The sequence below is a fragment of the Periplaneta americana genome, chromosome 1 (genome assembly GCF_040183065.1).
Source record: "Periplaneta americana isolate PAMFEO1 chromosome 1, P.americana_PAMFEO1_priV1, whole genome shotgun sequence".
NCBI classification, from domain to species: Eukaryota; Metazoa; Arthropoda; class Insecta; order Blattodea; family Blattidae; genus Periplaneta; species Periplaneta americana.
This window is the reverse complement of record NC_091117.1, coordinates 143,882,456-143,906,867: the sequence shown is the minus strand read 5'-3', so window position 1 is coordinate 143,906,867 and position 24,412 is coordinate 143,882,456. Positions and strand designations below refer to the sequence as shown.

General features: G+C 36.9%; 1 protein-coding gene and 1 non-coding gene across 2 annotated transcripts in view; both read left to right on the top strand.

Moving 5' to 3' along the window:
• The first annotated feature begins 683 nt into the window (after window positions 1-683).
• On the top strand, window positions 684-756 carry TRNAV-AAC (transfer RNA valine (anticodon AAC)). Its single transcript has one exon. It is a non-coding gene; the product is annotated as a tRNA-Val (tRNA).
• Window positions 757-6,862: 6,106 nt separating this feature from the next.
• LOC138691581 (glutamate receptor-like) overlaps window positions 6,863-24,412 on the top strand; it is a 39,101-nt gene continuing 21,551 nt past the window's right edge. Inside the window, exons 1-3 of the mRNA XM_069814116.1 lie at window positions 6,863-7,168; window positions 12,055-12,158; window positions 18,895-19,071. Coding sequence (XP_069670217.1) covers window positions 6,863-7,168; window positions 12,055-12,158; window positions 18,895-19,071 — 587 coding nt within the window. The remainder of the gene's footprint in view (window positions 7,169-12,054; window positions 12,159-18,894; window positions 19,072-24,412) is intronic.

Genomic DNA, 24,412 nt, shown 5'->3' with positions numbered 1-24,412 from the left:
TTAAGTGGATATTTAAAAGTTTTCTCGGAATTTTTATCTTATTTACATGTCTTCTGTTTTATCGGCCTCCGAATGGCTGTTGTAACATTGGGAATGACTGCAAGAGAGATACACTAACTTTTCCTAACTAACCCGAATCACGTAAGTAATGTGGGTAGGCATTGGATACACACAGATTTCGTACCGTCTTGTAAGTTCATGAGTTCCGGATGAGGTAAGCAAATGCTGCGGAACGTACATACATAAATAAGACAGTTTTTTTTAGTGGGCTTTTTACGACGCTTTATCAACTGCTGTAGTTATCTAGCGTGTGAATGATTTAAAGATGGTAATGTCAACGAAATGAGTCCAGGGTTCAGCGCGGAAAATTACCCAGCATTTACTCTTAATGGGTTGAGGAAAAACCCCGGGAAAAACCTTAACCAGGTAACATGTCCCAACCAGGACTTGAACCCGGGCCCGCTCGGTTCACGGTCAGGCAGGCTAACCGTTACTCCACAGCGGTGGACAAGACAGTGGTGTAATCTGTTGAAGAATGTATGATCAGTAGTTTTGAATTTAAATTTTAAATTTTATGTTACCGTACATTATGAATATAAGTCTCATCCATGACGTAATAATGATATATTTATGGTTTCAATAAATCTGAACTCCTTTATTTTCACCAGAGATAAACACATATGGTTTCCGTGGTGTAGTGGTTATCACATCCGCCCAACACGCGGAAGGTCCCCGGTTCGATCCCGGGCGGAAACAATAATTTTTTTTCTTGTTCCATGTATATGCTTTTTTTCAATAATTTGAATAATTAATATGAAATTGTGATAGACGATCAAGTTTATACATGTTCAGGCGTTTAGTTTCGCTTTTCTGCTCTGAAATTTTACTCGTGTTTAAAAACTCGTGTGCTGGAACATGAGAAATGTTACAACAGGTTTGTGGGAAGTTTGGTGTACGCTACAGTAGGCCTAATACTCTTAGGTACAAAGGCGGGTTCACAATAAACCGGGAACGGAAACGACAACGAGAACGGAAGTAATGTTAAAATAAATGAAATTAAATGTGAGTATTCACAATAGTTAATTGGTTCACAATAAGCCAGGAACGTAAACGAGAACGAGAACGGAAATAATGTTAACATAAATGTATTTAAATGTGATTATTCACAATTAACTATTGTGAATGCTCACATTTAATTACATTTACTTTAACATTACTTCCATTCTCGTTGTTGTTGCAGTTCCCGGTTTATTGTGAACCAGCCATTACAAAACAATGTTCATAAAACCAAGGCCTCAATCACAGTTCTTACGTACTTAACCATTAACAGTGCTGCTACAAAATTGTGAAGGAATATAAGACAAATAACATTAAGAAAACTGTTAGAGATCCCGAATATTTCATTAGGTACTGCACATAGGCTACATTGGCTTTCCCCAATACGCAATACGGGAAACATGCCGTGCCAAGTCCAGGCCGTAAACTAATAGGAACGATCTTAAAGTACAGATACAGTAAGTACGTACAGACCGATTATTTAGTCCTGACAGCTCAGCGACGCGAAAGAGGGGAAGTAATAGGAGTAGTGGGGAGAGCTCCGGAGTAGAGATAAGGGCGAGCGATAGGTAAAGGAATGCAGTACAGCTTAACTGTACTAGAAACATACAGCTCTACCGCACGTATGACATCCGATTGCTGCGAAGACAAGCGAGTAACTAACCCATACACCCCTTGGCATAACTAAATGGACTCGCCTGACTCAGGCGCACATCTCCGGCGACTGTCAGGACTAAATAATCGTACTGTAGCTAAAAATCGTACGGCAAGTTAACATCGTGAAAAATCAAGGCCAACTATACAGAGAAGTTTGTGAAGTAATTATTACTTGCCTTTCATTCACTGATTTACTTTTTGTTCCTTTTTAATTTTTGTTGCAAGGGATAGCACAAATTTTTTCGTCCAGGGAAAATACTCGTCTTTATTCGCTGTTGAAACACATCATTCATTTCAATTTGATATTTTGCAACAACATAGTATACTAAGCTAGCCAAGTTTTGGCCGAGGGATATAAGTCATTACTAGGGAGCGGATTTTTATGTGCAAAAAAATTTAAATGTAATTATTTTTTATGTGCTAAAAAGTACGAAAATATTTGCTAAAAATTAAAAAATATTTTGTTTTAAATATGACAAAAACACCTTACTTAGCTTGAAAAAAAAATATATATATTACTAGGTACTCACCAACCACACTTGAGTGCTAGTAGTTGGCCGAGAATTGCAGTGAACAACATAGGTCATCTCCAAATTCTCCATCACAAATGCATACCGATTATCTCTGAACAACGACTTATACTGTGAAAACGATCTTTCCACATCAGACGTGCATATTTAAAGAGAGGAATGTCACAAACATAAACACCGTCAATTTCACCTACAGGCACACCCTCCAATACTTGAGCAAATTTACACATTTTTTTATATCCACTGTTTTTCCCAAACACATTCTGGAATTTGTCCCTTAGTACTTGTATTTCTGAACCTGGTAGCGAGTCTAGTTTAATTTCCACGGCACGAACCTCCCTGTTTCGGACAACAGCTTTTTGGATGTTTGGAGTTTTTTTTTATGGTGTCACACAAAAAGCTTAAATTTGCTAATAGAAAAGCCAAATCGTTTTTTAAACAACCATCTTTCAGTATATCTTGAAGGATATCGATTGACGAAGCTCGATAACAGGGAATCACAACAAGATGTAGGCCTATTGCCTTACTTGATGGGCATGAGCGAGAGGCGAGAGATTTGTTTAAATTAAATAATGTTTATACCCGAGCTCTTATCTGTTGTGTTTCACAAAAAAAGCGTGTAATGAAATCATCTTCAGCAACAATAAACATTCCTAATTACGTGTTGCAAGATCTCTCCTCCTTATCCATGTTAATTTATTCCCTAACAATAACACTGATATGCTGCCTAGCAGTTCTCAGAACTTGAGGCGATACTATTACGAAAATGGATACACTACACAGCACTTAGAAACACGAATCAACCAAGAATTCTTTAAAAAGATAACGTACTTCTGAGTGATATAATTGATTTAGTTTTAAAATACGGTATTTAAAAGTTCTTGCAAAAAATTATTTTAGTAAAAAATCTCCAAGATTTATGTATTTATAATACATTTCCTGAGAATATGTATTTACATATTTTTTTTTTGTGAAAATATGAGTTTTTATGTGAAATAAAATTCGGGTTTTAAACTTGAAACTTCATGTTCGGAATGTTTAACTTTGTTAATTGTGTTTTATCACACACAAAAAGAATATTTAATTACATAAGAATCCGCTCCTTAGTCACTTCATAGCCATCTTCACTGATCATCACTTGTTTCTCCTGTCCTTGGTTCAAGGCTCGACACGGCACGGACGCTAATGCTGGAACATTTGCTTACCTGCATTCTAGAACAGTGATTGTCAGCTGGGGGGCCCGTGGCCCTGAGGGTGTGAGGAACAGTTAATGGGGGGGGGTCGGTGAACAAAGTAATAATAATAATAATAATAATAATAATAATAATAATAATAATAATAATAATAATAATAATAATAATAATAATACCGCAAAACGGGGTGAGCTTGATTACTTTCAATCTTTAGAATATTATAACATTTTTTTATAATTTATTTACAAGAAATTCAATTCAGTCCATTATTTTTTTCTGTAAGGCCGGGTGCACACAGAATCAGACACGGCGCGACTCTTCGCGACGCGACGTTTTGCTTTATAGTGTCTCACAACTCGCTAAAACCGATCTGCTGGCTGTGCGATTTTGGAAAACTGGCCTAGGCTAGAAAATGGCGTCAATGAATGAGACTGTCTATATCAGAAATTGTATTGTATTTGGTTATTATTTCCTAAGGAGGCCTAAAAACCTATAGAATTGAAAGCATCTTTAAATTATGTTTATAACTACTTCACGACCCATAATAATAGAAGATATTATGTTAAATCGATAATAATAAGTGATTGTCTAGAGCACAGAAGTAGACCTAATACAAATTATTGTTATTAATTGTTATTCACCTGTTGCTTTCATCTCATTGGCAATTTTCTCACATATTTTTAGAAACCACATTTTTGTCGTGATATAGTTTCAGAGATTGTACAGAACGTATCTTTCCTGTACTAAAACAACTAATTTATACGCTTCGAGCTCCATTATGAATAATGTGCACTACACAACAATAGTATTTGCAGACAGTGGAAGCGCGCAATCGTTGACTTGGCTACTAACGCATGCGCTGTACACTGCAGCTATCAGACAGTCTCTGCTCGCGACCAAATTCAAGCAGTCATCCAATGTTGTATCCCCGTGTCTCCTCGCGACCGTCTCGTCGCGTCTGATTCTTTGTGCACCCCATCATAAGAAATCAATGGGAGACAAGTACCATCAGACAAAATGTTGCTTCGCGCCGCGCCGCGTCTGATTCTGTGTGCACCCGGCCTAACTGTAGTACATGTTCACCTGGTTTTTACTAAAATCGCTGAAAAAATACTTTTTATACAATAATCACCTTAGAATAAACACGGGTTCAATAATAAACTGTGTGATTTAGATTTTATGCCATAACCGTTTACACATTATTGTATGGTAAAAACATATCCAAGCTTGATACTGCATGAAGAACAACATTTTAAAATTTAACATACCTATAATTTTGTTACCTAGGTTTTGTTAATCTTGTTGACAAAGACAGCTTTCAATTACTGAAATCAGTGGAATCTATGCCAATTATGTCAACAAATATACGAAGTTGGAATGACACTGTGGTGCCAGTGAGACAAGAACATAAGTTTCTGTATATTCTCCTAGGTGCGCCCAATACTACACAACGCTTCATAGCAAAGGTAAGATTATTCCTAATGTATCTTAAACCTTTCACCGAAAATTTAATTTTCAATTATCTGTATACACGCCATTGAAGTATAAAGGAGACAGGTATTTGAGGGCTCCCATATTCGACATTACAAGATATTCTGGTCAGAAATAGTAGTTTATGTCCATTTATAATTTGGTTTTCATAAATTTTGCCCTACTGTCTCTTTGATGCTAAGTGGACCACGAAGCCATTCTAGGAAGTAGTTGTGCGTGGTCGAATTATTACCACAGTCTAGTATATACAGTCAAGAAGCTTGAGTTGTGAAGGCACTAGGAACAATAGACTGTGCCGGCACTATTTCGCATTGTTTGTGATGAGGCGATAGTAGCGATCCTAGTGGTTAGCAACTATCTATAGATGCATATTCTCTACGTATTGAGCTTCGTGACTGTATACACTAGACTGTGTTATTACCATGCTGACCGTTGTAATGGAGGTTCGCGGGTTCAAACCCGGCCGAGTGTGAAGGATTTTAGGGCAATAAAGTTCTTAGCACGGCTTTCACCGAGAGTGAAATAAAGCTGTGGATCCCATGTCGTACTCTTATCACACATAGAAATGGCTTGAATCAAGTAGAGGATTTGTTTATTTTACGACACTTTAAATACGCATTGGTTATGTAACGTCTGAGTGAAATGAAGGTGATAATGTTGGCGAAATGAGCCCAGGGTCAAGCGCCAAAAGTTACCCAACATTTGCTCTTGATTGGTTGAGGAAAAACTCCGGAAAAATCTCAATCAGGAAACTTGTCCTAAGCAGGATTTGAACCCGGGACCGCTAGTTTTACTGCTAGAGATGCTAACCGTTACTCCACAACATTATCGCTGAGAGGATTTCAGGGAAATTTGTCGTTAATTTCTCATTCAGATTGAATTTTGACGTTACTTAATCATTGAAATTGAAAAATGATTAATTAGAAAATAAGTTTTAGTAGAATTATTTTTATTAAGTTGTGTATTATTATTGCTACCTCTGCTGAAGATACTACTGTTATGTTATGACAAGATGTTGTTCCACACTCTATAACTGTATGAAAAATGATTATCTATTGTGGAATTCAGAGGAGATGAAAATGTAGATCCAATTCTATCGGAATAGTGATTAAAACAGTTAGTTTGCTGACTTATCAGAAATAATTACATTATTACAGTTTATGGAGTTGATCTCACTAACTTCAGCTGAGTCCACAATAGACCTAGTTTTAAGAGTTAATATTCTTTGAAGTCCGGTTGCGATTAAGACGTGAACTTTCTTCTCTAACTCGGTTTCACCAATGTAATGTATCCTTTCTGGTTTTGTGTGATACACTTAGGATTTGTATATTTATTCGAAAATGCGTTCGATGCAGATTCAAATCTCATTTGGACAGATTACCGTGTTGGTTCTTTCCGAGATTTTTCCAACTGCAAGGCGAATGTTAGGTATTGCCATGACGAATCCTTGGATTCATCTCGCCAAAGACTGACGAATCCTTTGATTCATCTCGCCAAATACTATCTCACTAAATCCACCACTAATGTGCACTTTTTGCACAGTGTAAGAATAATATGTGCATGTTTGCCTTCTGATCAGGCCTTGGGATCGATTCCTGCTTGACTTGATTACCTGGTTGATTCTCCCTCTCCCCCGAGGTTTTCGCCAACTGTAAGGCGAATGTCAGGTAATCTATAGCGAATCCTCGACCTCATCTAGCCAAATATAATTTCGCTATCACAAATTCCATCGACGCTAAATAACCTAATATGTACCTAATTGATACAACGTAGTTAAATAACAGAAAAAAATGTAATTCCTTCCAAATGACATTTATTAGGTAGGCCTACTTGTATTTATTTTATGCATATGTGCGTTAGACTGTGGTTATTTTATTAACTACGCAAAATGATGATAGTTTACGTCATTAAGTGACAACATTTATTTTTCCTAAGATGTCCGAACTCAGCTGTTTGGTGAAGAGAAGAATTCTCCTGTTTCTTGACTCTGCGACGTCTTTGGAGCAGTACTTCAGTGGTATTTACGTGAGGTTCGACTCTGAGCTGTTGGTGGCGCTGCTGTCGAATGGGTACTCGGCAGCATCCCTCAGTCTGGTGTATCGTACTGAACGCTACGCAGCCCTGCAATTCCATCGGATCGCAGACTGGAGTTACATTGCTGGCTTCACATGGCTTGGAGGTTCTTCCTGGAAGCCTAAGAATCTTCAAGGAATTCCTATTAAAGCAGCATTTATTCCTATAGTAAGTTTACTGTAAAGTCATTAAGTTACATTTTTAAGTGGTTATTACCTATTATTATTATTATTATTATTATTATTATTATTATTATTATTATTATTATTATTATTATTATTATTATTATTATTATTATTATTAAAAGGGAATACAAACTTTAAGATATTCTTAAAAATGTTTCCAAATTACAAGCCCGAGAATTATAGGTCTACTCTCTTATTTTGTACCAACATTTCAAAATATATTTGTCAGTTCAGTTCAAATGTCAGGAAAACTCTCAGCGTGACTTAACTTATCTGCCACACCGTTCATAACACTGGAGGAGAAAATTTGATAAAGCGTGTGGGTAAGAATTAACTGCAAGTATTTATTTAGTAGATTTATTTCTACTGGCAGAGTTAAGGCCATAAAACCTTCTCTTCCACTCAACCAGTACTAAAATAGTAGCAAATACAAAAATGCGAGAAATCAGGAACAATATACAATTAATAATAACAATAATAATAATAATAATAATAATAATAATAATAATAATAATGATAATAACAAAATGAAAAGTTTAGTTACATGTCTGTAGTGCTCGGGAAAAGTGGCACAAGTCAAAAATGTTAATTTCACGGGAGAAAGAAAAAAAAACTGTTTTCACACTGGTTTATGTCGATTTGATTTCCTTTTGTATGAATTATTGTAATGGGAGAAATACTTATGTCTCTTTTCCGAAGCGTGCAGATGTTCCGTAAGTTGTCAATAAATTAATAAAAAATGTTTGTGAAAACTGACTTATGCCACTTTTCCCAAGCATTGCAGATATAATTTTAAGAATTATAGTAATGTGAATCGAAGTAATTGTTAAAATACCAAAGAAAATTTATAGGCTATGTTAAAAATAAAAATAATATATTAGAAAAAATTATGTTTTAGGAAAGCTCACAGTCTAAGCAATCTGGCTGATAACCTGGTTTTGAAATTAGTAAATGTCTGACAGCCCGATAAGATATGAGGTAGGAAGTTCCAATGACAAGAAATGGAAACTGTGAATGATGGAAGGTATCGGAAAGTGTTACGATGAGGTATACTCGATGTGCCGGTGATCTGAGATCGAGTATTTAGGTTATGGTTTGAGCATAAATACACAAGACGAGACGACAGATATCTTGGGGTTGAGGTGCGCAGAATTTGAAGTAGAAGAGAAAGACGGTGTAAAGTTCTGCGATTTTGAACCGGAGCCAAGATAAAGATTCGAAAAATGGTGAAATATGATCATATCGTCGGACATTGCACACATATCTTATACACATACTATGAACACGTAGTTTGTTCGAGAGTTCGGTGCTCAAGTCAGTGAACAACACGTCACAATAGTCAAAGTGCGGCATTACTACTACGAAAGAAAGTAATGTTTACCATAGTAAAGAGTTTTAAGATACTTGTCAATAGGTTTTAATTCGTAAAAAAGTTATTATTATTATTGTTATTATTATTATTATTATTATTATTATTATTATTATTATTATTATTATTATTATTATTATTATGTGCTCTTTTTCCATTGAATGTAAAATACTTGGAGTTACGACATGCATGACCAGTTTTAATTGAGCAAGCATATATGTCTTTTAGTTCAGGGAGATTTTTTATTTCTAGTTTTCCTGTTTCGAGAATAGTTATTCGCGTTGAAGTATGGAGGCAATATTCACTGAGATATTGGCAGCGAAAGACTTGAGACTAACATATTTTGAAATTGTATTCGCTGCTCAAACCACTAGTAACTTCTTGAAAGTAATAATAATAATAATAATAATAATAATAGTAATAATAATAATAATAAAATATGTGTATATACAGGGTGTTTCCGGTCTAGTGTTACTAAATTTCAGGGATGATGGGGAAGGGCACATGTTACAATTTGAGATAAGGAATCCTGGTCCGGAAATGGCCGAGTCGAAAGTTATAAGCAAAAATAGTTGTGTGGAAATGAAATAATTTTATTCCTCTGTACACCTTATTTGTGTGTATTTATCTGTACATCTTGCATATACTGTATTCATCTGACGTTGTTTACGTTGTCTACCTATAGTATTCCGTTCAGTGCGCTGTCTGAGGGGTGGGAATAGAAAACTACACTGAAGCAATGCAGATAGCGTAATGTGTAACGGACATGGTTGGTCCTGATATGCACGTCTGTAGACAGCAGTGTATGTGTACAAGTTGCAGTGTCCAGTCGATCAGTCCTAGTGAAATGGAAGAGTACACGAGAGCGGAATATGCAGACCTGATTTTCGAATACGGATGTGCCAATGAGAACAGTAGACAAGCTCACAGATTGCATCGAGACAAGTACCCACGTAGGAGACATCCGGCCCATATCATCTTTTCACGACTGTTTCAAAGGTTAAGGGAAGGAGGGCATGTGGTGCCAAATTACAATTCCATTTCCACACAACTATTTTTGCTTATAACTTTCGACTCTGTCATTTCCGGACCAGGGTTCCTTATCTCAAATTGATGTGCCCTTCCCCATCATCCCTGAAAGTTTGTAACACCAGCTCGGAAACATCCTGTATGGTAGAATGATATTCAAACTGAATTTGTTTTTCCGTTACGGGTTGTATTAGCCCGCTACCGCTAACGGGCAATTACATATAGTATATTGCGGGTTGCATCGGCGCGCTCTCTCTAAGGAGCAAGATGCGCGTTGTGCTTTACAGATATGGCAATTGACATTTATTCCGAATAGGTGTCCACTTAAACATTCCACGTTAAAAATTGTACTAGTATAAAGCGATTGAAAACATGAAAATTGTCAGATTCCACTATTTTTTTCAAATAACTTATCTGTTAGGAGTACGAAGTCTTAAACACTTAGTAAATATGAATGACGTTAGGACTGTGCTCTATAAAATTTCGTTTCAGATTACTGACGCATCAAAGAAATGCAAGAAAAAAAATCCTGCCATTCCTCTTGGAACACATGGTTACGTGAAGTCTTCACTAGTTTAGAAATGGACATCTTGAAATCACGCAATGATTGTCACTGCTTTTGACTAGTCTGAACGCATATCAGCGCTCGTTGCTTCATGCTTTGCTTGGTATTTCCTCAAGTCTTGGTTTCTCTGAACCGACGCATGCTAGATGTGAGGCCCCCCTCGCACAAATTCGAACTACACGAGATTTAGTGAGTAGTTTCTATAGCTGAGAGATGCGAGATCCACAAGTAATGCATAATGTGTCATTAATTTAAACCAAACCAAGTTAATGTCCAATTTCATTATTTAAGTATGCCCTGGAGTACTGCGTAACTTCATACAGACCATTTCTATCACGGACGGTTTTAGTCTAGTGGAGAGTGTGCCTGCTTCCCATGCAGTCAGTAGCATGTTCGATCTGCTGTCATGCATTCCTTGGAATTGTTTCACTCTCTTTCTTTTTGCTTCTTTCTTTTGTTTTGTTTCATTCACAATCTTTACCGCACTACTTATTTAAGCTAAATTCTTTTTCCTGGCACTTGTTCTAGCTACTTAGGCCTATATTACACTATCAAATTTATGTATCACAGAAGTGTGATAAAATATATATGATAAAATCTTTTATAGTGTAATATAGCATATATGATCACATCTAGCTGTGACATAGTTCTGTGATAAAAGTTATGGTCATCATCATACCTTTGATAAAATCTGTGACTGAGAAGAAAGAAAATGGCGGACATTAAGTACAAATGGTTCGTGAAAACCACAAAACTTTCAATATCATATTATGAGTCGCATGAAATGTTTAATCAACCATTATTAAATACTTAGTATATATAGGAATTCACATCTTCACACTAAAGTTCTCTCAGTAGAGTTTGATGTATTCCTTTTGTATCTTTTCTCCCTACCCCAATCTCTAACCCAAATCTTCGGCTTAGAGTGTAAACCTGCTAACCTAAAGGAAATTTTGCAGGGGAAACAAAAAACTGAGTATATATTAACTCTGAAACTTCACCACCTGTACTTTGGATTTGGCCCTAAAGTTTCAGAGTTAATTTATACTCAGTTTTTTGTTTCTCCTGTAAAATTGTAATTTTATTAGTTAGCAGGTTTACACTCTAAGCCGACGAAATATATTTTTTCTTTGATTTCTTCTTTAGTACTCGTATTAATGCAATAACCATTACTGCATATTTTACAGTTACAATAAGCATAGAACTATTGTGGACCCATTATTAGAACTGTGATGAAAGATATGATAAAAGCTTTGACATAGTGTAATATAGTCAAAATCTTACATTTGATCATATATATTTGGTCAACAATTTTATCATATTCTGTGACACAGAAATTTGATTGTGTAATATAGGCCTTGGGTATCTCAGTTGGTAGAGCAGCTGGCTACGGACTGGAAGGTCCGGGGTTCGATCCCAAGTGGTGTCAGATTTTTTCTCGTTGCCAAACTTCCAGAACGGCCCCGAGGTTCACTCAGCCTCCTATAAAATTGAGTACCGGGTCTTTCCCGGGGGTAAAAGGCGGTCAGAGCGTGGTGCCGACCACACCATCTCATTCTAGTGTTGAGGTCATGGAAAGCATGGGGCTCTAACTCCATGCCCCCCAAGAGCCTTCATGGCATGTGACGGGGATATCTTTACCTTTTAATATACTGTAGGCCTTAGGGATGACATACAACGAAACAGAACGAATGTTATTACCTCAACTAGTAGTTCGCTTGTGAACCTGGTCGCTCGTTTTCTGACCATGCGCAGTGCCTCCTTTCTGGGACTTTGAAAATATCTATGCGCCTATGCGCCATCAATTGTTTCCAAGGCTGTACATCTTCCATAGCGGCCGATCTCCATACTGTTCATATTATTTGAAATAGTTTAGCCCCGTCTAATTTTTATCTTAATTTTTCAGCATGGTTACAGAGATTTGATTTATGTGAGCGAGAAAAATGTGTGGAGATTGACGGGATACGATGGAGAAATCATGTACGAGTTGCAGTACAGACTGAACTTCACGTAAGTTTGTTGGGAAACTTTGATTCTTTTAACCCCATTCTGTAAATATGTTATTACTAGGGCTCGGAAGTTGAGGAAAAGTACTTTTCTTTTCGAGTGTCCGAAGACGAGGCCTAAAGTAATAATGTTCATTTTGGATCATTGTAGGTCAGAAAATGGCGGGTTTTATTTGTACTTTTTTGTCTTTTTCGCGTTTTTTGGGTTATTGGTCCTTTTTTTTTTTAGTGTTTTTAGGTCTTATGACCATTTTTGCAACTTCAGCTTCTTTCGACTATATTTTTATTGACATTTTTACAATTCAAGAATCCATCATGAGATCTTACTTGCTTAAAGTACGCACCAATGACATCCGTTGATGTGGAGAGAAGTTTCTCGATGTTTCGCAACGTGCTGTCAGAAAACCGACGATCCTTTACACCTAAGAACCTGGAGATGACTATTGTGATCTACTGCAATGCTAACTGAGATAGGTTTCCGAAGTCCAATTTCTATAACCCTAGTATGGTTAAGCCAAATATGAGACTAGTTATAGGCCTACTAATTTCAATTTCATTGTAGGTGGCAAAAATCGTTCATTCTAAATTATCCAAATACTCATTTTAACAAACACGGAATTTTTTTAATCATGTTAATCTAAAAAATATACAGTATAATGTCTGAAAGAAGAAGCGTTTCATTCGTATAATTTTTTTTTTCTGTACTGTATGCTGCATACCATCAGAATTTTGTATTTTTGAAACATTATATTCATTAAATATGTAATTGAATCTGAAATTATTAATTAATTTGGATCACCTTTTTATGTCCCTTTTTCCAGTCTTTAGGTTCTTTTTAGGATATATTTAGGTGTTATAAAGGTCTTTTTAGGCAATTTTTAGTTCAACTTCCAAGCCTTAGTTATTACACTTCCCAGGTTGGAGTCAACATCTGAGGAGTAACGGTTAGCGCGTCTGGCCGCGAAACTAGGTGGCCCGGGTTCGATTTCCGATCGGAGCAAGTTACCTGGTTGAAGTTTTTTCCTGATTTTCCATCAACCCAATATGAACAAATGCTGGGTAACTATCGGCGCTGGACTCCGGACTCATTTCACCGGCATTATCACCTTCATCTCATTCAGACGCCAAATAATCTAAGATGTTGATAAAGCGTCGTAAAATAACCTACTAAAAACCTAGGTTGGAAACTGTTATTTTGGATTTTTCAATATTACTGCACTTTCAATACAAGCTGAGAGGACAGCAGCAGAGATGACTGTGAGGTATGGAATTCAAGTAACACTATATGGATGCCGAGACATAGACGTACCTATTTAATACGAGGAATGGGTGGCAGATTGACCAAGGATTAAAGGTTCTGAGCGTCTTGCTTTGTTTATCATATAGATCTGTTAGACAGGCTATTAAGGATTGTGTTAGAAAAAAGAGTACCGAAGAACAATGACAGGTATTCAAAAAGTTCTAATTCAAGAAAATGAGAGCAAGTCCTCCAAAACTGCTCAACTAAGGATAAAATACACAAATTTACTTTCTGGTCCGCAAGCTAGTAACTATATGGTGAAAGGTCACATTTTTGTAAATATGAAATTTTCTATAGGGTAATTCCGGGTTAGATGGCCATAGTTTTTTTAATCACTTAGAACAGGGTAACCGATTGGTAAATAAATACGAAACAAATCAAATACGTTCCTTCTATGTTATATTTCTCCACTACAGTGCCTCAGGGCGCATAGAATTCACTGATGTAATAAAAAAAATACGTTTGAAATATAATAGGTCACTGGCCATCTCACCCAACGTATGTGGGTGAGATGGCCATAGGATATAGGGATAGATGGCCACCATAATTTTTAAGTAAATTCATAACATTTTTTGTAAAAGAATGAGGTTTTATGCACTGGACACATAAATATAGAGTCTAAGTGCATAATTATGATTGTCTGAAACTTTTCAACAACTTTATTTTTTGTTTTTTCCTCTTTTAGTGAATTTTCCTTAAAACAACACAGAAATAAATTGAAACGCTTATGAACACATTATAATAATAATCCGAGGCACGACAGCCCATGAAGGACCATGATCGACCAGCCGGCTGCTGGCCTCACGTCCACATGTCGAAGCAGAGGTGAACGATCATCCAACCAAATGGCTGTATCTTGTGATTAGCCGAATGATCCCCCCCAGCCGTTACAGCAGGCTTTCTTAACCGGATTTCGCTACCTATCGCAGTTACCCAAGTGCATCACGATACTGGGTGGGCACCGGTCCCATATACTGGCTCAAATTTCATGAGATAATTTCTTCCCCCATGAGGACTCGAACCAGCGCGAATTCCGTAACGCGAGTCCTAGGCAGGATGCCTTAGACCACGACGCGGGACCTTAGGAACATGTTAATGAAACAAAATCCTGAAAGGTCAAAGTAACAGTATCTTTTCCAGTTGGTTTCCGGGATAGGAAGCGTTGTCTCACAAGCAAACATTCTGATGGGAGCAAATAAAAGGGTTATTATTTTCTTCCGCCATATTAATAATGTCAAAAGAAGTGCTTATACAAATTTTGGCCACTCGACCGTAATTACGAGTCCATCCAAAAAGTGATTTTACCTGGGGCCGTTTACAGAAAAAAACACAATTACATGGAAAGATTTATTGAAACAGATACAGCAATTGTTGCGCTAATTGTCAACGTATCTCCCACTGGAATTGAGACATTTGTCATACCATGGGATCAATTTTTGTGCCATTGTGTCGTAGAAGTCAGCTTCCTGGGATCGAAACCAGCGTTGGACAGCCGCCTGCACCCCTCTATCGATCCCATGATATGACAATTGTCTCATTCCGGTGTGGAATGTGTTGAAAAAATAGCTCAACAATTGCTTTGTCTGTTCAACAAATTTTTAAAATTAAATTGTGTTTTCTTTCTGTTAACGACCCCTGGCGAACTTTTTTTACGGCCCTCGTAATTGCGGTCAAGTGGCCAAAATTTTTCTAAGCACTTCTTTTGACGTTATTAACATGGTGAAAAAAATAACTTTTTTATCTGCTCCCATCAGAATGCTTGCTTGTCAGCCAGTCAGAGAATATTGACAAGTTCTTCAGCAAAAATGTAAGCGAGACTATAGACATCCGTCCCTGTAAGGGAAAATCCATGTTTCTGCATATTTAATATGGCGAACAAACCTACATCCATTGTCATTGCCTATGTGTCACTTGGTCCCATTGCACCCTTTGTAGAATTGTCTGTTTTAACTCTACTTTCCAGGGCTTTTCTTGGAATATGAAATGTAATGAAGGCTTGACGTACAGAAGTGCCATATTTAATGGCTTCAAAAGCACGGTATAAGTCATCTTCATTCCAAAGACACGTTTGCTGACGGGCTTTGCTTTATATTTTATCGGAATCTAGAAATAACGATACTTTTAACATAATAATATTCCTCAATTGTAGGCCATCTGTCCCGGAAAAATGCTGGCCATCTCTCCTTTTTTAACGGGAGAGATGACCATACCGCGTAATAAAAACTGGCAGCAGTGAAGAGAAAAAATACAGTTAAGATAGAATGTTTAAAGATGCCTTACCTCTTTAATAATGTTTCCAGCAAATTTCCTCACAAAATGCAGTATTTCTCTATTGTTATTTCAGAAGGTGAAAAATTATTGCTTGCTCACAGACTCACGAACGGCTACAAAACGCGGAAATAATAACCTTCCGTTTTCGCAGGTGCAACAATCACTTCGTTTAATTAACATCTGGCGGCAAACCGATTTTCATTCGAAACAGATGATTAGAATAAAAATAAGAGCGGTTGGTCGTCTCACCCGCATGGCTATCTCCCCCGGAATTACCCTACCCTTTTCGCTGTAAGAAAAGTCCTAATGTAAACACAAATACGTGACTGTCATACCCGTGATTGGCTCCCAGTCGAAACACTCACACGACGCAGAAAATATAGTTCCGTATTTGGAAATCATAACCTTGTATTATTTTAAAATAAAAATTGAATTCTAGTTATTAAGTACGATGAAACATATAACTTCACTCGTATGTAAAACGCTATGTAAAAGAAAAGCTACTTTTATATTTTGTTATTTACGTTATAAGCGAATGAATACTAAGAGTAATGCCAAGGTAATCCATTCTTGTAATATGCTGGCGTCACTTGAGCCTGTTCTCGTAAGCACATGTTAGAATGGCTACTGCACACTCAATGTGTGTGGTTACTAAAGGAGAATGGAAAACTCTCAAAAGCGGAGAGAAAGTAATACTGTAGTTTTGAATGTATATAGTAAGTTAAGTGAGTTGAATTGATTAATTATAAAGTAAGAATTTCCTAAGCAAACCAATGCGTTGTAGTGAGGTTAGGTCTACTTTGATGAGTGAAAGAAAATGTTTAATATGAAACAGAATGTGGGATATCTTACTGAGAATCTCTGGCGCCAAACTGCGGCCAATCAAACCTCACTTCACTCACATGCCATTGTTTACTGTAGGATTATTCTTACAACGAAAAGATTATAGGTTTACTTAACTGCTATTTGTACAGAGATTAAAATGTTTGTGTAAATTTATAGAAGATTTAGTTTTAGATAAGAAATTGTGTAAATTCCTAAAAACGGGCATTTAAACTATTAGAAATTCTTCGTTACAAATTATTTATAACTGATAGTACTTCTTACATATTAGGGCTATATTTTGTGTGATTCCTGCTGGTTGTATAGTTCAGTACGTGACCGTAATATATCTTAGTATGTGGCAGAAGTACAAAGCATCTAATTTATTTCATAGCTATTTTTTCCGTAGCCATTGAAATTAAAATCTCATCAGTGTATATTTAACAGAACCTCCGTGCTGACTTACAGTGCAGGACCAAAGTGATCACTGGCAATTCCAGTACAAGCGAAAAGTATAGGAATTTACCTACCATTTTTTTTTTCGAGTTTACACTATTTTTGCTGAAATGACGCGAAGAACTTAGCAATTTATGTTACTTAGAAAAAAAATTATAGGAATTTGGAAGACTCATTTGTAGAAATTTATCACTTTCTTAGGATTTACGGAACCAAATTTATAAAGCGAAGTTGATTCTTCTGTAGTGTTTAGTAAATACTGTTGAATACATAGACTTTTTTTTAGTGGGAACCCCCCTCTTCGTAATATAACTTAAATAAGTTATTTACGTATTTTATAATGTACATAAAATAACAGAAGTAAATGGATTCCATTTGTTCGGTTATTGTAAGTTTTCAAATAAAATTCTGTGCTTTCCATATTGTACTTTCGTTTAACTTTATTTAATTAAGATGTCAAACATGAAACAATGTGCATCTTCATTTTATTTAATATTGCATATTTCGAGATGTGTTTATTTATTTTCCCAAGTCAATAGATATGATGAGCATGTAATTATATTATTCTACACCTGAGGCGCTAGAAGTATTCAGCCAACAGGTTGTCATAGCTCTGAGTTTCCATACTGTATTGATTAATATTTATACTGTGGTAGTGCTCTGAAAGCAAACAGATAAGCTAACTTAAGATCAACGTTTTCAGTTCAGGTAAATTCTGCTAGTGTAGATACAGAGTTGTGACGTAGGCTAAGTGTGACGTATGCCAAGCGCGCATAGTGGTTCCAGTATCTGTACATTTTGTCAGTATTTTAAAATGGGGACAGAGACGTACTGGTAACAAAATTCAGTTTCTCATTATCAACATTTAATTAAAGAAACCAAAACGAGGCAGTGATGAGAGCATATTCCTCTGAATTAAAATACCCTGCAGACTGGCGTAGGCCTACACTGCCGGAAACATAAAAATGATTTGGTTTCCACCGTCAGTCTGTGAAACGTCCGTCCGTACACGCTAACTCTACTGTAACCGTCTCCACTAGAATTGCAAATTCGAATTAAAAAAATAAACCGCTATGAAACAGTTCAGAAGCCGCTAAACTGCTATATTGTAAATATAATATGAGATTATTCTGCCCTGTGAGTGCAAAAAAATCGCTTAATTCCTATATTAGCAATATACATTTCATAAATTTTACCCGCTAAACTAACATAAAACACGCGAAATCTAGCGGGAAAATCGCTGAATTGGGAACACTGGTCTCCACTTAACTCAATGTATAAGCCTGGATTACATTATACGAGTATAACAGATTGCCCATTCCTATGTTAAAATCGGTAGCACTTTGAAGAGAACAACCGCCAGGATCGCCACCCGTCTGCTGTAAACGAACACGACATGGCAGTACAGTCGCTAATGCAATCCAAATGGGAGTCATGACGTGACTCTTTATGTGACAACTAGATGGCAGCATAGTAAACCTGACAAAAGTTGTTACCGTCAAAACCTATAAGGCCGAACAATCTATATGATCTAGGATATAAGGTTATTCATTATTTCTTGAAAGCAAATGCAAGCATACATCATATCTCGTAGTAAGAATCTTGTGATGGGGTAAGTGAGCTAGTTAGCTGCAAGTGGAAGCATAGCAAGGAACAGGAACTTTCCATTACACTTCCTTTTTTCCCTTAGGCTATGCGCAAATAGGTTCCACGAGATAACGAATGGCCTATATTTAGTATATGGTTGTCGATAGTGTATGTCAATCGACCAAATATTGATGCAGTGTAACCACAGCCCTAGTCATAGGCCCTTCAGTCAAGTAGTAACACAGAAGTTACATTTTAGTTTGCTGACTTTACTTGGTACAAGTGAATCTTTTTCTTCTTTTAGGACTACCTTCTCCATACCGGAAGACAGACAATACGGAATTCCGAAAGAGAATGGCACCTGGAATGGAATGGTCCAAAAGGTCGCTACAAACCAAGTAACCATTGGAATCGGCCCATTTGATTATACAGATGATCGTCTGGATGTGGTCAGCTATCTTCCACCGATTTGGAATTACAAGTAAGTCTATGCTTTTGGTAACCAGAGTCGTGTTTTCTTGTAGATGGTGTAATTTTTAATTAAGCGATGCCACAGTTAAGAAGTACAGAGCCCACCGCTGGTATTTGTGCGTCATAATATGTGCTCTTATTTCGTAATTATACATTGTAATATAATTTTTAAATTATGGTTTATTTAACGACGCTCACAACTGCCGAGATTGTATTAGCGTCGAAGATGTGCCGGAATTTTGTCCCACAGGAGTTTTTTACATGCTAGCAAATCTACTGACGTGAGGCTGTCGCATTTAAGCACACTTAAATGCCAACGACCTTGGCCGGGATCGAACCCGCAACCTCGAGCACAGAAAGCCAGCATTGTAGTATACAGTGAGTGTAGAAAGTATTGATAGACTTAACAATATTACAGACAGAAGTAATTAATATAATTAGTTATTCACTATAGACTATACAGTAACAAAAGTATGCACCTGATATGATATAATATAATATATATTCATCTACCATATATCTGTAAGATAGACCTGTTACAATTCTATATTACCGAAGATCTGCCTTACTTTACAATTTTAATCACCTATGCCAAGTCTCACAACTAAAAAAAAATAAACAAAAAGAAACACACACACACACACACACACACACACACACACACACACACACACTACAAGATCAATCTAATACACCATTACTTTTAACTTTCTCTTCGCATTTCATCTTCACTATCATTAAAAATTTGCCTAATTTATTTAACTCTCTTATATTAGTTATATTACAGTTTTCTTATATGCTACATATCTATTCATACTCAAAAATTTATTATTTATCCACTTTTTCCATGTATTGTTTGTTTCTTAACATTATAATATATATATTATTTATTCTGCATTTAATTTCCTCCCGAGTGTCGTTTATGTTTGTTACTGTTGCTCCAAGATATTTGATTTTTTCGCCCTCTTTGAAGGATAAATGTCCAATTTTTATGTTCCCTTTTCGTACAATATTCTGGTCACGAGACATAATCATATACTTTGTCTTTTCGGTATTTACTTCCAAACTTATCTCTTTACTTGCTTCAAGTAAAATTCCCATGTTTTCCCTAATCGTTTGTGAATTTTCTCCTAACATATTCACGTCATTCGCATTGACAAGAAGCTGATGTAACCCGTTCAATTCCAAACCCTGGCTGTTATCCTGAACTTTCCTAATGGGATATTCTAGAGCGAAGTTAAAAAGTAAAGGTGATATTGCATCTCCTTGCTTTAGCCCGCAGTGAACTGGAAAAGCATCAGATAGAATTTGGCCTATACGGACTCTGCTGTAAGTTTGACTGAGATACATTTTAATTAATCGAACTAGTTTCTTGGGAATACCAAATTCAATATGATTATTATATAAAACTTCCCTCTTAACCAAATCATATGCCTGTTTTAAATCTATGAATAACTGTACCCTTATACTCCAATTTTTTCTCCAATATCTGTCGAATACAAAAAACCTGGTGAATAGTCGATCTATTACGCCTAAAACCTCGCTGATGATCCCAAATAATTTCATCTACGTAGGGAGTTAATCTTCTCAAAAGAATGTTGAACAACATTTTGTACGACGTCAACAAAGTGATAATCCTCGAAAGTTACAACAGTTATATTATACAATATTTTCGATTCTACAATAGCTCTATGGATATTAAACAGGTTTTATCTCTACATTCTGCCATTTGTTCAAACACTTGTCTATCGCTGTAAGTGCACCATTACCTTTATTAAATGCCACTTCATTTTGAGTCATCCATTTACCCTTCCCATCTAATATAACACCTAAATATGTGAATCTAGAAATGCAATCATTTGGGTCATTGTTCAGAAGCCATTTCTGTCTCTTACTCATTTTACTCTCGTTTTTACAAATTAGGATTTTCGTTTTTTTTCCGTTTATTTTCAGGTCTCAAAATATGCACCTATAAATTGTACTCTACAAAGTGTAATAAACGCAGTTTCCTTTGTTTTAACAAAAAATAACACGTAAAATAATTTATATATTAACAGCATAAATCAACGAACAAAAAATATTGATACAGTCTCATATTCTGGCTGGAGTTTGGAGCCCTTTGGATTTCAAGATGGCTTCCAAACGGCGTGGCATCGACTCGACTAACTTTGAGGTTACAAGAGCAGGAATATGTCTTCATTCTCCTTCCAAAGCTTATTTCAGGTCTTGCTTGTTGGAAGTTTGCCTTGAACGCATTCTTCTTTTCAGATATTCCCATAAATTCGCAATGGGGTAATGTCCGGAGACTGTGGGGGCTTTTCCATGTACTTTTGTATGCTTTTATTTTTTTAATTATGGTTTATTTAACGACGCCCACATCTGCCGAGGTCAAGTTGACTTTTCACTAGCGTAGTTATTTGTCTCGTTGTTTGAGTTTCGTGGTTAATTAGAGTAGTTGTTTAGTCCGCCTTTTGACTTCGGTGGTTTTGCGTTGTGTATGTGGGTAGTGAAGGCGGTGAGGGTCGTTATCAGTTTATACTATAAACTTTATAGGTGACAGCGATTTTGAGTGCGTTTAAGTTATGGCTGCGGGTATGTTAACGTGGTTTCAGCTGGGATGGGTTCTGTGTAGTATCGATAACGAAATTGCATTTTGTCGGGAATATAATTTATTACCCGTAGATAGAAGTTATGATTGTGTTGAATGTGGAGCGAAGGCTGAAGTAAAAGTTGTGAAGTAATGTAAGAAATTTAATTACCCCTTTCAGTTGCATTGTCTGTAGGAAGAAATATGTACAGAGCGTTCGCCTACGGATGGGGCCAGGAAAGCGGCATGTGCTGATACGCCGCTTTGTGCGCGCAGTTGTTGAGACACGTCGACAATCAAGGTCGACAAGTTATCAGTTGTGAGTCAGCTGTTGCAGTGTTTTTATGTACAGTGCAGTTTCTTGATACAGTTGCTTCAATATTCAGCGTGTGTGTAAAATTTGTTAACAATGCAAAACGCAAAATTCACGCTTGAACATAGAGTTTTTATGTATGATGCATATGTGAAAACAGTCATGCAGAGAGGTGCGTAAGTAATTTGAAATGAAATATCCGGGTGCTCCAATAGTGCATAGAGAAACTGTTAGACGTCTTGTTAACAAATTAAGAACAACGTGGTCGCTAAATGCTACAATTCATAAGCGAAAACGAAGAGTACTGACGGAAGAAAAAATTGATGAAATCATTGCATTATTTACACGCTCTACTAATAAATCTCTAAGACGTGTTTCACAGGAAGTTAGTGTTTCAAAAACATCAGTCTTTACTGCTGCTAAACTTTTAAAATTAAAACCCTACAGAGTGAGTATCGTGCATGAATTACGACCTAGAGACGATGAAAAACGAGTTCAGTTTTGTAATTGGATTTTATAAAGTATTGTGGACGATATTGTGGATCCTCATTTGATCATTTTTTCTGATGAGGCGTGGTTTCATTTACGAGGTCATGTTGCCTCACAGAACAATAGGTACTGGAGTACAAAGACTCCCCACTTCATTCATGAGGTTCCATTGCATGATGAAAAGAGTGACGTTTGGTGAAGCGAATTATTGGGCCCATTTTCTTTCAAGATACAGCAAATGCACAAAGATATCGCACTCTAATACTAGCGTTATCCCTTAAAGCTTGATTTTCATAATACACGTCACTGTTCGTTAACAAAAAACCACAATTTAAGTCACACAGAGTTAGTGTGCATTCAATGTTGGTTGCTTGACGGTTGTCAGCCCACTTTGAGGTCTGTGGATATAGAGGGAAAAATTGGATCGGTGTCTGGTAGAGTTCCCGGGTAGCTTAGTTGGGAGAGCTTTGGTACGTTAAACCAAAGGTCCCGGGTTCGATACCCGGCCCCGGAACAATTTTTCCCTCGAAATTATTCAAATCAACTTCACAGGGAGTTATACCTGAAAGCTTGATTTCCATAATACACGTAACTGTTCGTTAACAGAAAACCACAATTTAAGTCACACAGAGTTAGTGTGCACTCAATGTTGGTTGCTTGACGGTTGTCAGCCCACTTTGAGATCTGTGGATATAGAGGGGAAAAATTGGATCGGTGTCTGGTAGAGTTCCCGAGTAGATCAGTTGGGAGAGCGTTGGTACGTTAAACCAAAGGTCCCGGGTTCGATATCCGGCCTCGGAACAATTTTTCCCTCGAAATTATTCATAGTTAAGCATTGCCTCTGATATGAAGTATAGCAATTATAGTAACTAATCTAAAAAAAATAGATCTAGCTACAGAATAGCTAAGATGGCAAACTCAATTGGTTCTTCGGGCCATGGCAGTGTTACAATCATACTTCTATATGTAACGGTAGCTTTCTTCTCGTCCGCATAGCGTTCTACATGTTGTTAAAACCATTTGCGCATGTGCAAAGAATGACCACGCTATTTTCTGTGCCCTGGCCGACGCTTTCCCTCTCTTCTTCTCGCCTCGCATCCATCACATCACACCGCTCTCCACGCACTTGAAACTTGAGTTATCTGTGCGCATGTGCAAAGGATGGGCACTAGAACTACGGTGCCCGAGAGCTGAAATCATTCACATTTCACAGTATGTTTATACCTCTTAAGTCATTACGTTTTGAGCAGATAATTTTAAACAAAATTGCTTTATTTTTTGTGGGAAAATAAAACGAATGTGGAGGGGGACACATGCCCATGTCCCCCTTAATGCGAGCCGCCACTGGGCGAATATAACAAGAGAGATTAGGAAAATTACCGAAGACGAACTTATTCGTGTGAATGATAATTTTATTAAAAGATGCCAGGAACGTGTGGATTCAGATGTACATTACTTCCAACATCGCCTATAATAAGGTTAGTACTACCACAGTCTAGTATATACAGTCAAGAAGCTCAATACGTAGTAAATATGCGTTGCTGACCACTAGGATCGCTAATATCGCCTCATTACAGACAATGCGAAATACTACCGGCACAGTCTTTTGTTCCTAGCACCCTCACAACTTAAGCTTCGTGACTGTATATACTAGACTGTGGTACGGTACTACGTAGAAAATTTCTCGTGTACATGCTATTAGTATAGAAAGCGGAAGCTTACTGATAGACGATTACCGCAAGCGACACCGCAGGCAGCTGCTTTCCTGGCCCCACTCATAGGCGAACGCTCTGTAGGCCTACTATTGGTTACATGGTTTCACGTTAGAAGTTGTTAGTTCAGAGATTGGTATTAGTGTGATTACTGTGTGTGGTTATTACGGATTTTGTAGAGAGGTAAGCTACGATAATAATTCGAGAAGACGATCCGGAAGTGCATACACAAAACGTCGAACGTCTTTGG